The sequence below is a fragment of the Molossus molossus genome, unplaced genomic scaffold, assembly GCF_014108415.1.
Source record: "Molossus molossus isolate mMolMol1 unplaced genomic scaffold, mMolMol1.p scaffold_m16_p_7, whole genome shotgun sequence".
Classification (NCBI taxonomy): domain Eukaryota; kingdom Metazoa; phylum Chordata; class Mammalia; order Chiroptera; family Molossidae; genus Molossus; species Molossus molossus.
The window spans coordinates 11,294,167-11,311,836 of record NW_023425401.1 but is presented as its reverse complement, the minus strand read 5'-3'; the positions used below and the strand labels follow the sequence as shown (position 1 = coordinate 11,311,836).

The following is a 17,670-nucleotide window of genomic DNA, read 5'->3' as shown; positions in this document are numbered from 1 at the left end:
TGCATCAGGAGCTCAGGACACAACCTGCTTGCTGAGGGGAGCCCAGGTCTGCAGCTGGACTCAGGCCCTGCTCCATCTCACCAGCCCGTTCGGCCCATCCCCCCTCCCCCCAAGCCCTCCCAGGAGCTCAGAAGGGGCTTCGGGCCATGGGGACTTTGCTGTCCCTGTTGCTGCTGTGTCCCCACCTCTGACTCGGGACCCTGGGGCTCTTCTGCTCCCTTTAGCAGCTTCCTGAAGATGTTGGTTGACGTAAGTTGGGGTGGGTGATGGGGAGTCTATTGATTTCAGTTGTCCCTATTCCCCTTGTCCCAGCTAAACAGTAAAAATTGAGAAATGGATGGATATCTTGGGGGACTAGCCCTGACGCTGAAACCTTTGCACTGAGCAGGCAAACCTGTGTGCTCCTGGAAATGAACAGCACTTGGGTCATCACGGTAACCAGAGTAACTTTGCCATTTCCCACGTGTGCAGATGACTTCGAGTCTAAATTCACGTTCCATTCTGTGGAAGACTTTCCTCCTCCGGATGAATATAAACCATGCCAGAAGATTTACCCCAGCAAGATCCCCAGAAGTAAGTACCACCTCAATAGGGCTCCTGGTTGCCCCTGGCTGTCCCAAGTTCAGTGCTCGGGCAGGCCAGCTGCAGGCGCCTGCGCTTTCTCTGAGCTGCGCCCCGGGCAGCGCTGTTCACTTCAGAAGCGCCGGGACGCGACTACTCCCAGTCCCCAAGGATTTGTTTAGAGGCTGCTGCAGAAGACCAGAGTTCACTGTTTAGCTCCAGCTTTGCATGAATTTACCACCTGTCCCTCCCCTTTCTGGGGTTTTTGACTAGAGATGAACACCCCAAGGAAAATGGGGTGCAGGAACTTTACATTAATAGCTGGGGAAGAACCCTCAAGCCCCCAGTTCAGAACTCTGGCGGACCGTGAAACAGAGTGTCCTCAGGCCATCGGTTCTTAATCTCGGCCACACATTAGAATGACCTAGAGAGGCTGCTCCCAGACCACCTAAGTTAGGGTACCTGGGTAGGACCAGGTGATTCCAGTGTCCAGCTAAGGCCGAAAGTCTCAGCCCGGTGAGAGCTGCCTCTCCCTGGTTCTGTTGTGTGGCCAGGTTCCGAGGTCGGCCTTCTCTGGGCTCACCTGTTCCGTCTCAAGAGGGGAAGAGGGAGCAGCTGGCCAGCCTGCCCCTCAGGCCCAAGGCCGGGGAGGCAAGTCCTTTAGGGACACAGGAAGCAAAGAAAAGCAGGGTGTTGACAGCACAGTGATGCTGCCTGTTAGTTAAAACATGAGCCAATTCTGCCCTGGCCGGTTTGGCTCAGTGGTTGAGTGTTGGCCCACAGACCAAAGAGTCGCGGGTTCGATTCTGGTTAAGGGCACGTACCTCGGTTGCAGTTTGGTCCCTGCCCTGGTCAGGGTTGTGTGGGAGGCAACCAGTCGATGTGTCTCTCTTGCATCAATGTTTCTCTCTCTCCCTCCCTCCCACTCTATCTGAAGATAGATGGGAAAATATCCTCAGGTGAGGATTTTTTAGAAAAAGCATGAACCAATTCGTGTCTGATGCTGAGCCAATCTAATTGTGCAGCAGCTGGTTAGGCTGGACAGAGTCAAATCACAGAGTGAGGGCCGGACGTGTTCCCCACCCCCAGCCCAGACTTCTGTGGACCAGCATGGAAGATGATCGATTCATCAGTGTCTGGGCTTACCCCAAGGCCAGGAACACCTCGAGTCTCTTTCACAGGGACCTTGGTGAGGTCCTTTCTCTAGGGTCCAGCTTCCTGCGGGTTTGCAGCTGCCCACCTTCATGCCACAACCCCGCTGCTCTGTGTTGCACCCAGACTGCGACACATGGATGTGACCACCTGGCCCTGGAGGCGTTTCAGTTGCCGACCCCTGTGTTAAACCAGAGGTCAGCAAGCGTTTGCTATGCAAGATCGAGGATGACATATTCCAGGCTCTGCAGGACCCGGGTCTTCCGCTGTCTCCACAGGAAAGCAGCCGTTCGCAATATGTAAATGAACGAGCATGGCTGTCTTCCAATAAAACTTTATTCAAACACACAGGGGCCGGCTGGATTTGGTATGCTGGCCATGTTTTGCCCATCTCTGCCCTGAACCATTCCAGCAAAGCAGATTCTTAACAATCTCTTTCTGTTACACAGCCTTTCTCAGTAATGTGCTATGGAGTCCTTCAGCCCTCAGCCTCAGGGCATGCTAATGTAAAGTTTCTGCGTTTTGAGCCCGTGGTGCCTGGGCTCATCCTTGGGAACACAAGAAAAGCGCTGCCCCTCACAGCTCACCGGGGGGCGCAGTTGGTGGTCTGCTGTGTTCCTCTCACCACGAAGAAATGTTCAAATCAGTGTCCAGACCAAAAAGGCATCTCCTGAGGCTTAGGTAGGTGCAGGTAGAAGGAAGGAGGGAGGAGGAGGAGAAGAAGAAACCTACTAAATGAACTGGCATCCTACAGACCAGAAATAGCATTTGTAATCAGCAGACAGAAAATATTTCCATAGCCTTCTGGCACAATGAAATGAGCATGTCCCTGCCATCCCTGTGAGCCGTAGGGTGGAGCCTTGTTCATTATATTAGTGCGAGTGTGAGGGGGTCATGCCTGTTCTCCTCCTAGGGCCCACGGGCCTGGTTCCCCAGATCAGAGGTGTTCGTGGGCTGGAGACGATGTTGGTTCTGCCGGCTGAGTGTGTTTGCCCACTCGTGTGGCGGTTGGGTTCCCTGCCACCTCCCACCTGCTTCTCTCCTTCTAACAAACAGCACACAGTTACCCGAAAGAATAATTGTGGTTTAATCATACATAAAATGAAAATTTCCACCCAAACCTTTTAAAGTGTACCGTTCAGTGGTGTTAAGTACATTCACACCGTTGTGCAAACACTTTCTAGTGTGCAAACACTAGAACTCCTTTCAGTTTGCAAAACTGACACCCCGTCCCCATTCAGCCACAGGTGTCTGTTCTCCCTCCTCCAGCCCCTGGCAACCACGCTTCTTTCTGGTTCTGAGAGTTTTCCTAGTCATGGTACCTCGTGTAAGTGCAATTATATAGTTTGGCTTTTTGGAACCAGTTTATTTTCCTTAGCATCATGTCCTCAAGGTTCATCCATATTGTAGTGTGTGCCAGAATTTCCTTCCCTTTTAAGGCTGAATAACTTCCCATTGTATGGATACACCATACTCTGTTTATCCATTCATCCATCAATGGGCACTTGGGTTGCTTCTACCTTTTGTCTCTTGTGAAAGTGCTGCTGGGAACATGGGTATATAATGATCTCTCTGAGACCCAGCTTTTAATTCTTTTGTGTGCATAGCCTGAAGTAGAATTGCTGGGTCACAGGGAAAGTCTACTTGTAATTTTTTTGAGAACCACCATAGTGTTTTCCATTCCATTACTTTCCATTCCTATCAACAGTGCCTAAGGAGAGATGCAGAGCTTTCTTTTCTGTTTTATGAAGAAAATGATTCTCCTTTAGCTCTGCTATGTTTCCCAGTGGTGTTTATGAAAACCAGTGAGCACCACTGAGCTGCAGAGAATCCAGCTGTATCGCCCAGTGGTTCTCCTCTGCGGGGGGCAGTAGGGGAGGGGAGGTCTGGAGACAGTTTTTGCTGTTACAGATGGTCTAGGCACAGAGGATGTGCTACTGGTATCATGTGGGTAGAGAGACCAGGGGTGATGGTGACCAGCCACAGCACACAGGCAGCCCCTACATGACCACCCAGCCCAAAATGAGCCATAGTAAGAAACCCTGGCCTAGAGGAAGCCTTTTACATAGTAGAGGAGTTTCTTAAATCTAGGGACGGTTGCTTCAGGGTCATACTGCCACATGGAATTAGGTCAGAGCTGTATATCAGTGTCTTTTTACTTTTTATTTAGTTAATAAACTGGCTAGAAATCTAGCACTCCTGTGTCATTTACCCGAAGATATCTTTATCCTAGAAAAAATGCACTCGTTAATTTAAAAAGCATTTTAATGAAAATAACAGTGCCCATTGGATTAATGGTTTATATGTTGTAAAGACACTCCTGTGGGATAGTTCATTTAAAAAATTGTTATCTTGCCCGACCCGTGTGGTTCAGTGGTTGAGCTTCGACCCATGCACCAAGAGGTCGCTGGTTCGATTCCTGATCAGGGCACATGCCCAGGTTGTGGGTCCAACCCCCAGTGGGGGGGCATGCAGGAGGCAGCCAGTCGATGTTCTCTCTCATCCTCTCTCTCCTTCTCCCTTTCTCTCTCTCTAACATCAATAAAGGGGGGGGGGGACTGTTATCTTACCTTAACAGGTCCCTAAGATGACTTCTAGATTCTTTGTAGAAAACTTGAAAAGTATTTTTTCAGAGATGAAAGAAAACCAGTCAATCCCAGAGGAATCAATTCTGTATATTATTCATATTTTTATGAATTTTAAAAGTAGTTGAGGTCATTCTATTTATACAATTTCTAGTCTGCTCTTCTCGCCTGCCTTTCAACATCACCGCGAAGTATTTGAGCCTTTGTAAACATTCAAACAGCTGCTCTGACTCCGTCGTATGATAAGCCTTGGAGTCCCTAACTGACTGAGCACGGGTTATCACCAGCGCTTCGCGATTATACGTAATCTGTGGTGAATATTTCTGCTTTCACGTTGCCGGGTACAGAGCACAGCAGCTGAGGTGTTCGGAGGGCCTCGGGCGTGGTTCTTCCGTCTCCTCTGGGACAGCGGCAGGACACACGCAGCACAGAGAGATGCCAGGGCCGCCTTCAGAGCACCTGACTCCCAGGGACAGTCCCTGCAGGAGCCGCTGGGAACGTGGATTGAAACTTGGCTGGACCAACCCAACCCTATATCTGCGGATATACACACAGACATACACAGTCAAGGCCAAAGGGAAAAGTACCTGGGGAATAAACACCAAACTTTTAGGGTGACTCTGGGCTAGAAAATTGGGATTGGGGGAAAGGGTAGGCAGAGAAGGGCGACTCCAGGTTGATTTCTTTCTCCTGCTATGTTCTTCTGTATTGGATTCTCACTATGAGAATAGATGTATATAAAACGTGTGTAATATTTGCCCAGCCGGTACGGCTCAGTGGTTGAGCACTGGCCCGGGCGCTGAGACATCCCGGATGGATTCCCAGTCAGGGCGCCTGCCTGGGTTTTGCTCAGTCCCCAGTAGGGGGCGTGCAGGAGGCAGCTGGTCAATGTTTTCCTCTCTCCCTCTCCCTTTCTCTCTATAAAGCAATAAAAACATTTTTTTTAAACTTGTATAATACTTGAACATAAGACATTTTAGAGAAGCAGTTGGCTCCTGGTGGAACAGAGCCTGACTTTGCTGAGCGTACGTCTCTTCGGCTCTGTTTCCAGAGCGAGTCTAGCACAGTGCGCGGCGTGTTTCGGACCCTGGCTCGTCCCCGAAGCTCTCCCACGCACTGGGGTGACGCCGGTGTAGTCACAGTGCGGGGCCCGCAGCAGGGTGGAAACGCAGCCTGGAGGGCCAGCGGCCCGCGGTTTCAGGTGCACCGGCTCGCGTTACCCGGGTCCCTTTGTTGCTGCCGCAGGTGCCCAGCGGCTCAGCCGGCTCTGTGACTGCACAGCCGGCCCCTGGCCAGCAGATGATGCGATTGTTCCTGTGTCTTTCAGGCCGTACACCTGGTCCCTGGCTCCACGCCGAGGCTGCAGGGCAGAGCTCCGATGACATCAAAGGCAGAAACTCTCAGGTAACACGTCCCTCAGGTCCCTGGGAGATGTTGAGGGTGCCCCTCCTCCTCACAGCTCCACATCTTTCCTCGGACTCTGTTTCCTCAGGGAAAGCCCTGCTGTACCTTAGTTTCCCATGGGAATGACGCTCAGAATTTCAAAATCTAAAGCGTGAAAGCGAGGTCCCTGGAATCACCTAGCAAGTTTGGCGACCAGACCGCTGTGGGATCACTGTGCCACGGTCACCCCGTCCACCTGCCGTGCATTCTGCCCTCCAGGTGTTGGCTGGAGAAGCATGAGAGGGACTCTGATGCTTATAAAACAGAATTCCGTGTCTTCTCTCATGCGCAGAACACATGGTTTCTTACCTTTGGGGGTTTTCTTCCCCCTCAACATTAATTTTTTTTTTTTTTTACATTTTTATTGGGGATTTTTATTTGAAATTTCTGGCTAAATCGAGAACACGTGAAACATAAAAAGAGCTGGAAAATGTGGGAAAGGATTAAATAAATGTATCATGTCTTGAGAATGACATGCAGTTACATTAGACATGGTCATATAACAAGACCCACAGCAACAAATTTTATATATATTTTAGAGAAATTTTCTTCTACCAAAAGGGAGAGGATTCTGTTTCTATGGTTTGGTATCATTCGATGTCCCACATTTGGAAATCTTAATTTTAACCCCATATGGACATCAATATTATGGTTTACGTGGCCCAGATCTAGTCACAGTTCGAGTCCTGGGAGCTGGAGGAAAGCTAAGCAGAGAATCAGACAGGTGCCTGTGTGATAAGACAAGAAATTCCCTCCTTCTCACTTGAGGCAGGATTTCCTAACCTGGGCGGAGTGAAGATGACGTCTCCCCCTGCACGTGATAGGGTCTCGTGTTTAAAAGCCCCCCTGTTTCTTTGAAAACACACATTCGGTCCTACCCTGGCCTCCTCCCGTTTTGGAGTTCTGTGTGACAGAGGGTGACCTGCTGCTAGACTGGGCCCTTCTGCAGCTGTGTGGCGCCTCAAGGAAAATCACATGAGGAGGAAGGACTAGGTTCCTGGAAGCTGGGATGAGCTCCTTGACGGAGGCAACACGGCCCCCTTTTCTGCCACAGCTAATCCAAGAATTGCAGTATCCATTCTCAGATGATTACAGATGCAAAACTGGGCATATGGTTGCAGTTACGGGAAAAATATTACAGGGAGGAAAAGGGGACAAAATTGTTCACAGGCATTTGCTCTGGAGATTAGGGCTGAGTTTTATTCTCTTCCTGGTGCATTTCTGCAATTCCTGAATTTTCTACAATGAATACATTACTCTGGTGATCAGGAAAATAAACTCATAATAAAAATAGTAGTCCCTACACTGCATAGCTTTGTGTATTTTTCAGATAACTTGCATATGTTATCTCATTTGCCCCTTTCATTAACCCCGTGATGTAAATGGAGAGGTGCCTTGAATGTTATTTATTTATTTATTTTCAAATGAGAAAACTGAGCTCTGAGAGGTTAAGAAACTTGCCCAAGACCTCTGAGTCCTGGTCCAATGCTCCTTCCACTATACCTCACTGCCTTTCCAGGCATGTTGCAACTGCCAGGACAGGAGTCACCCTCCCCCTCAGATGTGGCCAGTGTAATTAGACTTGTGCAGTGTCTAGTCCCCGGCCTCGTGGCAGGCACACGCCTAGATCACTGAGCCCATAAGTATCTACTCAAGGATGGATTGTAACGTCTTTCCTGTGCATCCCATAGTCAAGATCTTCCTTTTGTCTAGCTGGACACCATCGCAATTAATTTTCATGTTAGTGAGCCAGAAAGCAGTCACCCAGAGAAACCACTGGGTTCCGCACAGAGCAAACAGTGCCCCAGAGGCTGTTCTTTTATGACTGCAGGGCGCACGGGATGTACGCACAGGTGGGCGCCCTGGGCAGGAAGTGTGCACGCCTGGGGCCCTTTCTCTCTTCCATTGCCTCATCTTGGGATTTCCAGCAACTTCTTTGCTTTTCCTGAGCCGCCTATCAAGTGAATCTGCTGGTCCTATAAATGTTTATAAGATGGCTTTAGGTCCCCACATGTCATGAACTCCATGCCCCATTCCATTTGTCTTCCACCCACGACCCCCTGGGTAAAACTCAGCCACTTGGGTATGATGGAACCCTCAGGCCCTGGCAGCCTTTCAAGAAGAGCTTCAGTGCCCAGCCTGGGGCGGGGGGGTGGGGGGAGGTGTCATTTGTGCGCAGTGAGTCTTCTAACCCCACCTGGCGATGTTGTGTTTCCACAGTTACCTCTAAAGACACTCCGGTGAGAAGACGGAGGATGCCAACGTCCCGTGAGCACCTGGGGTTCCCTATCGCGGGTTGGGCATCCCCAAGAGGACGTGTCTGACCTCACCTACTCAAGTTATAATGCAGTTGACATACAGGCTCTGAATGGAGCATTTATTTATTGTAAATACGTGGTTTGCACAGGCTTTAAATCAGTATCGTAGTCGACTTTTATTTTTAAAAAGCCCACACTCACCGTTTCTCCATTTTAAAAAATGCATCATGAATTCGTCTGTCAGTGCAGATAGAGCCCTGTCCCCACCCCATCGTGTCCATCCCGTGACAGTAAATATGTGTGCAGGCTGGCCCTTCTAGGTTCGGAACAGTTTTTAGAAGAGACCTTGATTTGCAAGTAGCCCCAAAGTCACAGTATCCACAGCAGCTTCTTATTGGCATGATTTTATATTCTCAGCACACAAACTGCAGAACCAAACCAAATAATGCCTTATAAGTGACACAGCTCAGAGAGACTAGAGTGTCCCCACACCCAGACGATGCCACACAGCCTCCGGTGAACGAGACGCCACGTCTCGCTTCCGTTTCGCAGTACAGGGATGTTGCTTTTGCTGCCTGATGAAAATGTAACGCAAAGTCGAGGCAGGAGTGGGCTTGGCCCCTTTTGTACCTGGCTGATCCTACAAGTAGCCAATGCTCTGTTTACACTGCCCCTCGTGCCCAAGTCTCCGAGACTTTCCTCCTGTCCCCTCCAAGTTGCCAGCCCCATCCTTGCAGCCAAGGTGAGGTGGGGTGAGCTTTATGAGATTTTGGTATTTTCCCCTGCAAGTTAGAAACCTGTATAACTCATTATCAGAGTAAAGGACTAATGTTCTCTCCCAAGTGCAGGATTTCTATGGCAAGACAAAGTGTAGACCGAAACGTATTATGAACCACCTGCCTCAAATATCTGGTTCCCCAGCCCTGGGACCACCCATCATGCAAAACCTAGCTCCTTCTGAGCTGAAGAATCTAACTGGTCTGAGGTTCTGGTGGCGGGCGCCTCTCTGTGGGGGAGCGGTGCCCAGGTTCAGCCACCCCTGAACATGGAGGGTCAGGACGGGCTCTGGCTGCCACTCACATCCTTTGTCCTGAGCTGGCAAGGGAATGGAAGTGTGTTTTTGCTCTCCACCTGACCCCACATGCTCCCTGCTGTCCTTGGAGAGGAAAACTGTGACAGAGGAAGGAGAGAAAATACAAGGAAACAGGCGGATTCCTGTCTGTTATCAAAACAGCTGCAGAGTAAAGGAAACTGGGGAGGGAGAGGCTGGAAGAGCCGTAAAAATGTGTCCTGTGAACCAGCCTCTCGTGTGCTCACACCTCGAGGGGTCGCGCCCAGACCAGCCCATCCAAAATAGGTAGAGGATAGGAGGGTGGAAAACACGTGACCGCGTACACCTAGCTGCGGTCTGGAGTCAAGACCAAGATGCTCTCCCACATCGCCGTCCTGCATCCTTGCAAGGTCAGGTTCCCTCCTCTGGGAAATAAATCAGGCCAAATCGTAACAGCTAAATCGATGGAAAAGAAGTGTTTCAGGTCACCAGCTCCGGGTAGGGCTGATCTGTCTCCTATGTTCTGGAAGGTCTCCGAAAGGTCACAATTTCTTTATTATAATGGTATCCACTCCGCCTCCCTCCCAGTTGTACACAACAATTACAAAGGGTTTAATTATCATGGTTAAGAAGGCCCTGGACAAAGAGTGCCTGCCTGCCCCGAGGAGGTATTGATATGTTCATGGTTTGCACCACTCGGGTAGAAATGAAAAATAAAACGATTCAAGGACAGACAGAGGAATGAGCAGAAACCACAAATCGCAGTGCGGGAGAAATCTCAGGAATCCGGCGTCGCATCTCTCCTCGAGACCTGTCACTGGATTCAGGCGCTTTGACCCTGCAGGACAAGGGTTGCCCCTTGACCGGAGCTCGTACACAGAGACAGCGCCCCCGCCCCCTCCTCGCACATCCTCGCCCACAGGCGCTGTGCTCCCCCGTGTTTGACGCCCATTTTGTATTTATTGAAGTTCCCTCTGCAGATTCATCTCTCTGTACCTAATAAACTTTAATAAGTGGAAATGCTTCCGGCTGTTTCCTCGTTGGAACCTATCAGCGCTCAGCAGCCTGAGCCCAGGAGCAGGGGGGTTTCTGAAGTGAGAGCGAAAACGATCCCTACCCCGGACCAGCACTGGCCGTAACCCTGTGTCGGAACCGGGGCCTCGCTCTTTCCAGGGGACATTTCCCACTAATCCACAGTCCGTTTGGGAGAAGGTGTCCCTGGTGTTCTAAGCAACTTAACTCATGGGTATTTGGAAAAACCAACCAAGGGAAAAACCATTCTCAAATGGACTTTCTAAAATAGGTAACACTCTATTAATTCAGTTATACTATTATAATAATATTGGCAGAGAGTCCTGCTTATGAATTCCTCTGACTTGTGTTAAAAAGGAACAACTTTCAACCTAACGTACATTGAACACCCCCTAACTCAGCAAACCCCTCAAAAAATCTCCTGTTAGAGCAGCAGCATCCCCAACCCCATCACAGTGTCTCCAGGTGCCCTCAAGGACCTGGGACTAGGGAGGGGAGGGTTACCTGGGGGAGGCTGGCTCAGGGGCGAACATCATCTGAGTCTCTGGCCTCTTCCAGGTTTAGGAAAGTAAATTAACCAGTCTGTGCCTCGGTTTCCTCAGCTGTGAAGGAGACATAAATATGTACCCGAGCACAGAGTGGTGAGGATTCAGTGATGTAACACCGGGCAGGCCCTTAGCCCCTGGGTCACAGCAGACCCAGGAATCAGTGCGCCCCGCCCTCCAGGTACAGCCAGTTTGCTGAGGACGCCTCAGCACAGAGCTCGCTGGCTGCATCCCAGGTGGTCCATTTAGCTGGGCGCTGAGCTGCTCAGACCACACTCCACCGGCTCTGCTGCTGGGTAACAAGGAGAGAGCAGTCATTAAAATTCATAGATGTTCTCAAAATAAATCTCATCTGGAAACTAATTTCAAAGTTAGCTGCTACACGCTTTGCATCCAAATGAGTTCAGGACCTGACTTGTTTTATCTGCTCTCTTATTAGTGGAGGTTCAATAAGCTCATGAATGACCAGAGGAGCCAGTTTGAGTAGAGAGGAAAAGCAATGGTCTGAGATAATGGACAAACCGGGTGACGAAGGTCGCAGCCATTGCAGTGGAGGGTAGTGAAGTAGCCATCGTAGGCGCCCCTTATAGTTTAAGGGGGGAGAGGCGGTGCCTGCAGGGGGAAGGAAGAACTTAACGGGAAGAGCTCTGGATTCCGGAAGCATCTTCCAGCCCCAGGCTTTGGCTTCCTTCACAAATCTGTTCTGTTGTGGACTGACTATATCTTCTCAAAATTCTTATGTTGAAGTCCGAACTCCAGCACCCCAGAATGTAACCTGTAAGCAGGTCTTTGTAGATGTAGTTAGTTAAGCTGAGGTTAGACAGGAGTAGGATGGACCCCCCCAAACCCAATATGACTGGCGTCCTTATACAAAGGGGAAGTTTGGGCACAGACACACACACACAGGGAAAACACCACGCGAAGGAAGGCAGATATTGGGGCGATGCTTCTATAGGCCAAGAAATACTGAAGATTGCCAGCAAAGTACCGCCAGGCACGCCTCTCCCTGAGCCCGGGGAAAGAACCAACCCTGCCAACACAGGCCCTGGACTTCCAGCCTCCAGAACGGCGAGAGACTGAATTTCTGTTGTTGACGCTACCGGTTTGTGGTACGTTGTGACAGGGGCCCTAGCAAACTAATACAGGCTTTGCCACCTTGGAGCTTTGCAGTGTATTATGTTTGTGAGAAAAAGAGCTGGAAATACAGTTTAAAGAGTCAACAGTTCCTTGTCATATACATGGGGCAGTCAGCTACTCTGACCTTGACAGAGGTCACTCGTTGCCAGTGATTAAGTCCTATTTTCATGAACAAGGTAAGAGGTTGCATTTTGCCTGTCATGGTGAAGACGGGATCATGGAGACAGGATTCTGGAAGCACTCTGGCCTTGATCGGTCACAAGAGTAGAGAGCTGACTCTCTCCTTAAGTGACATTCTTTCCTCTTGTGGACCTGCTCATGGCTTGAAAATAAAGATGCTTGGCATCGATGCCAAGAGCCACTTTGAGGAGCTAGACTTCTTTTTCTAGTCTGGTTTTAACTGTGTTACAATAAACATAACACAGAATTTACCATCTTTACCATTTTTAAGTATACAGTTCAGTAGTGTTGAGTTCATTCACATTATTGTGCAACCGATCCCAGAACTCTTCATGATCGTGCAAAACTTTAACTTTGTATCCCACAAAAAATTGCCCGTTTCCCCCTCCCCATGCTGCCCCTGGCAACCACCATTCCACTTTCTGTCTCTATGAGTCTGACGACTCTTGGTACCTCATATAAGTGGAATACTACAATATTTGCCATTTTGAGACTGGCTTATTTCACTTAGCATGATACCTTCAAGGTCCATCCATGTTGTAGTGTATGTCAGAATTTCCTTCCTCTTTAAGGCTGAATAATATTCCACTTTATGTATATACCACGTTCTGTTTATTCATTCAGTCACCAATGGATACTTGCCTTGCTTCTACCTTTTGGCTTTCACGAACAACGCTGCTATGAACATGGGTGTACACATATCTCTTCGAGACCATGCTTTTAATTCTTTTGGGTATCTACCCAGAAGTGGGATTACTACATTACATGCTAATTCTATTGGTGATTTTTTTAAGGCTCCTCCATACTGTTTCCCACCCCAGCTACTCCATCTGTCATTCCCACCAGCAGTGCAGAAGGGTCCCAGTTTCTCCACATCCTCACCAACACTTGTCATTTTCTGTTTTTTGATAGTAGCATCCTGATGGGTGTGAGGTGGTGTCTCATTGTGGTTTTGTTGTTCATATATATATTTTTTAAGAATGAATTTATCCCCAGAATTATACAAAATGGAGGAAACCGCTGAACCAATTGGGTTTTCTGAAGATTTGAGTAAAAAAAAAATGTAACCCCTTTCACATATATTCTATGTTGACTGATGCCCACATTTATTCAGGAGACACAAGATAGAAGAGGCCACCAGACATTAGTTTCAGTATTTTTTTTATTATATGCTTGATGTAGAGACAATTCCAAGGGCAAGCACTGGATGGGGAAGTTGTCTGGTTTATAGATGTTTGTACAAAAGGTGTTAAGACTACACGGTCAGTTCCCACGGCAGGAAACCAAGATCTTCCTTTTATTCCCCGCCAGAGGCGTTTCCCAGCTCACACATCGACCTTCTCACAACATGACTGCAAACGTGTACATGCTCATCCCCCCGAGAAACCTGCACATGACGCTCCGGGAAGTTTGAAGTCAATCAGATAACGCACGTTTGACGCCAAGCGCAGGAGGGCTGCGGGGCTCGGCTGAGAGGCCGTGGCTGCAGGGAGCACGGGGTAGTTCTGGGACAGCGTGCGCCTGTGACCCGCCACTCCTCTCTCTTCCTTTGAGAATGGCCGGCAAGGTGTGCTCCCCTCTCCCCTTCCTCCTAAAGCGAGTCGAGATTGCAGTTGCCATGTGGTTTCACAGCAGACTCACTGGTCCCACCTGGCTTCCTCGCGGGGCCTGCCACAGCCATGTCACACCTGCACCGTGTGGGACGACATCAGCCAGGCAGCAAAGGAATCTGCCTGGTCGGTAATTACTTCTGTACCGAGCAATTCACCCGACAGTGAAGGAACCTCACTGCTCACGCTCCGTTAGACAGCATGTGAGAGACACTCTTTCTAATAACACCGTGTCTCATGTTATTGGGCACTAAGAAATCACCACAATTTCAAGTATATCCTTATTCTACCTAGAGTTCCAAACCATCTCCAAGAATGAAAGAGCTATTACTTTCTGCTTTGTTAACTTACTTCCCTGGGGCCTTCACCCCCCCACCCCCCTTAGAGTGCAAGGGCTGTCCCCCTCTATGGTAACTCCCTTCCACTAGACAAGACTGACTAACTAGCTAATGCTTGGTTACAGGGTGCGGGAGGTGGGGAGAGATTCTATCCTTTATGGCCAAGTCTTCTTTCTGCACCAAGCATGCACCACACCTCCCCCACTTGCAACGGATACACAAATGGTATTTTAGGAAGCTATTTACACACTGACCTTTAAACATTATTTTCTTTCTTTTTTTCATCCTCACCTGAGGACATTTTTCCATTTTTTGTTCAGATAGAGTGGGAGGGAGAGAAAGGAAGAGAAAGAGAGAGAGAAACATCGACGTGAAAGGGACACATCGAGTGGCTGCCACCCGCACAACCCAACCAGGGCCGGGGACAAACTGCAACCGAGGTACGCGCCCTTAACAGGAACCGAACCCGGGTCTCTCTGGACCGCAGGCCAATGCTCTAACCGCCGAGCCAAACTGGCCAGGGCTAAACATTATTTTTATAGTTCATCTTGAATATTCATTTTCTCCACATTGCCTTTAGAAAAGCAATCCCCGGTCAAGAAACTAGTCACGTAATGGTAAGCATTTTTCAAAAGCAGAGTCTGTTTGGAGCATTTAAAAACAAACATCCCCCCCTCCACAACAGCCTGCTCAAAATCCAACAACATATTTCAAGCTGTTAATATAAGTAAATAAAAGTCACTAGAAATGAATATGGCCGCATCAGCAGATTCTTTGCTCTCTTCTTGTCTTGCCCTATGACTCCCAATGTACGGAGAACCTGTTCACTGCAGTTATTGGGTCTGACTGTGCATAGACCACCTCTCTGCCTGGTGGAAGTATCCCAGCCCGTTTAACTTCTGCCAGGTTGTGCCACAGAGGGCCGCCTCACCCTCTAGTGGCCACTCAGGGGCATCACAATTGTGATGTACAGTGTTAGCCCAGACAACTCTCAGTTGGGGTTGGCCCTTCTCTGAGGTGCTGGGCTAAGGTCAATGCCCCTTCACAGAAGCAACCACTGTGTTTCCCACGGCACAATGGCCGGGTAATGGCATAAGGCTGGCTGGGTTACCCGTGACCTTTATCTGGCCCATAATAATGAAAGCAGGCCTCTGTGCAATTTATTCTCACTAGACTCCTTTTGGTCAAACCCCTAATCACCTTGTGTATTACAGACTTGCCAGGTCTGATGACATGTCTCCATAACAGGTGGAGGTGAGACCTGGTTGTGAATTTTAGCCTGGCTCTGCGGGTCATGCTGTAGGCAGCCACTCTGCAGGTGGGCTCCGGAAGGGAGGAGGTGCCTGCATCCTTCTGGAACCCCCCCCCCACCCCGCCGTAGCAGCTGCAGGCAGATGCTCTCAGAAGGGCAGCTCCCCATACCAGGAGGCCCTAAGTTAATCAGCAGTGAAGCCCGAACGTGGACGGAAGTCTCAGCGACTGCACGCTGCCACGGAGGGCCGCCGTGAACTCGGGCAGTGGAACAGCCTTCCTGGCTCCCACCACTTGGAGTCAGTGATTTTATACACAGAAGTTACAGGCCTGCTGGGCCGAAAGCTCGTGATGCTCATAGGCCTACACTCTTAAAGGGGAGCTGGCAGAAAGAAAAGATCTGTTCCCATAAAACCTGTGACCCCGGGTCCACATCTGCGTAGGGACCAGAGTCCCTTCCAGCTCTCACGGCCTATGACACGCGGCTCTGACGAGGAGTCCCTCGGAATAATTAAGTTCTCCCACTAGCTGGTATAGTACCAGACTCTTCATGACTCATCTCTGCCCCTTTCCATCTGAGAGTGGTTGGGAGTTGTAGGAGCTGGACCTAAGCCCCCACCACCACCCTGCCACCTGCCCACTTCAGCCACCAATCTGGGGCACCGACTGGGACTGCGGGGTGGAGGGACAGAAGGAAGGCTCAAGGGGAGCCAGCTGCTGCCTACGCGGCTTTGTGGGATCTAACAGGCTGGGAAGGAAGGGTGGGGGCTGGGCTGTTACCGGGGAGCAAAATGCTACTTCCACCTGCCGCCCTCTTGCCCTCTGGGTTCCGATGCTCAGCCCATCTGGTCTTCCTCGCACGCTTGTCTACACTCCGATGGAAAGGCGAATTCTTCATGCGAACATGGAACATGCCGTTGGAAACAAATCGCTTTAATTAAAGTCTCCGCTGAGAGCATGTGGCTGCTCAGATTGTAGCTACTTTAACTAGAATCGCAACAGTCAAAAGTTTGTCCTCTTCTTCCCCTCAAGGGCTGAGAGCTCCGCAGCTCTGTGCGGTGGAACTACACCACAGGGCACCTACTTAGCCCTGGGCGAGGGGCGGTGGCCAGGCCTGGAATCGCGGCTGCAGGCCGCATCCACGGCTGAGGGTGCTGCGGAACGGAGCACCCGTGCCTTTGCGGAGACCCACGCGGTGATTCAGGGAAGCCACAGGCACGGCTGCCTCTGACTCTCCAGTGGGCAGGGTGCCGCTGACACAGACCAGCCCTCCCGCACGTGGGGGCAGCTGTGGGTCCACAGCACAGGCACAGGGCACAGCAGACAGGTTCTTGAGGGTCATGGGAACTGGGATGGAGCTGGCACCAGACAGGACCCCTTTATTCCTTCCTGCCAGATGTGTCCCTCAGAAGACACATCTGGAGACATTCTGCACTACAGACAAGTTAAGGGAGGCCAGGAAGCTTCTCCCTCGAGTGCACACGCAAAACCGTGGGCCAGACCAAGAAATGCCTTTTGTTAACCCGAAAGAAAGTGTTACTGAGAGAGAGAGAGAGTAAGACTTCAAAAGATTCTGCTTTCCCACACTCAGCACGGCGGAGCCTGCCTTTCAGGGCTTGGTGAATCTCAGCCTCCCCCAACCAGGCCAGTGTCCATTGTCACTGAAACACAATAATAGCAGCTTCAAGTCCACAATCAGTCCTACAGGCGGACAACGGGCGCGTGGGATGCATGTCACACTGCAAAGGAAGGGGACCACATGGCAGAAGGGACGTTTTGAGATTCCAGGCAGAACACAAGTGTACAGTGTGGTCCGGCCTCAGGACAGGTGGCCACGGCGGACCTTTCTCGTCTTACTCAAACAGGAGAGCGGTTTGTTTTGCTGGTAATTTAGTACGTGGGAAATTTAAAATAAGACGGGGACAGGCAGCGCCTACTTCACTTAAAGAACTTAATCTCCGTGTCCACACAGTCATAGAAAAGGTCCCCCACCTCGGCGGGGTCCAGGGGGCCGGGGCTGGCCAGGATTTCGTCCATGGCTTCCAGGCCCTGCTTCTCCAATTCCAGCATGGTCTTCCTCAGCTTGCGACCTTGCTCCTGAGGAAGGACAAAAACAAGGGGGGGAGGTGTCATTTCGAGGAACACTAAAAGCCTCCCAGAGTGGGGGGAGGATGGGGGGCCCACCCTATTCAATTTTCCTACATGACTGCCACAAAGATCCTTCCAGAATGCCAATGTAGTTAAGTCATTTCTTAGAATACCTACTAGTTGCCCTGGCTGGTTTGGCTCAGCGGTTAGAGCATCAGCCCACGGAACAAAGAGTCTCAGGTTCAGTTCTGGTCAAGGGCACGTACCTCCATTGTGGTTCCGTCCCCAGCCCTGGTCGGGGTCATTCAGGAGGCAACCTATTGATGTGTCTCTCTCACGTCGATGTTTCTCTGTCTCTCTGTCTCTCTCTCTCTCCTTCCCTCCCTCCCACTTTATCTGAAGATAAATGGAAAAATATCCTTGGGTGAGGATTTAAAAA

General features: G+C 50.1%; 2 protein-coding genes across 4 annotated transcripts in view; one reads left to right on the top strand and one right to left on the bottom strand.

Moving 5' to 3' along the window:
- Positions 1 to 8,200, top strand: part of WIPF3 (WAS/WASL interacting protein family member 3) — a 43,250-nt gene extending 35,050 nt beyond the window's left edge. For both annotated transcript variants that reach the window (XM_036247065.1, XM_036247064.1), the window contains 3 exons: positions 472 to 573; positions 5,626 to 5,702; positions 7,962 to 8,200. In XM_036247065.1, the coding sequence (XP_036102958.1) occupies positions 472 to 573; positions 5,626 to 5,702; positions 7,962 to 7,985 (203 nt within the window). In that variant the 3' untranslated portion in view covers positions 7,986 to 8,200. The remainder of the gene's footprint in view (positions 1 to 471; positions 574 to 5,625; positions 5,703 to 7,961) is intronic.
- Positions 8,201 to 14,397: 6,197 nt separating this feature from the next.
- Positions 14,398 to 17,670, bottom strand: part of SCRN1 (secernin 1) — a 53,923-nt gene continuing 50,650 nt past the window's right edge. For both annotated transcript variants that reach the window (XM_036247446.1, XM_036247445.1), the window contains one exon: positions 14,398 to 17,240. In XM_036247446.1, the coding sequence (XP_036103339.1) occupies positions 17,082 to 17,240 (159 nt within the window). In that variant the 3' untranslated portion in view covers positions 14,398 to 17,081. The remainder of the gene's footprint in view (positions 17,241 to 17,670) is intronic.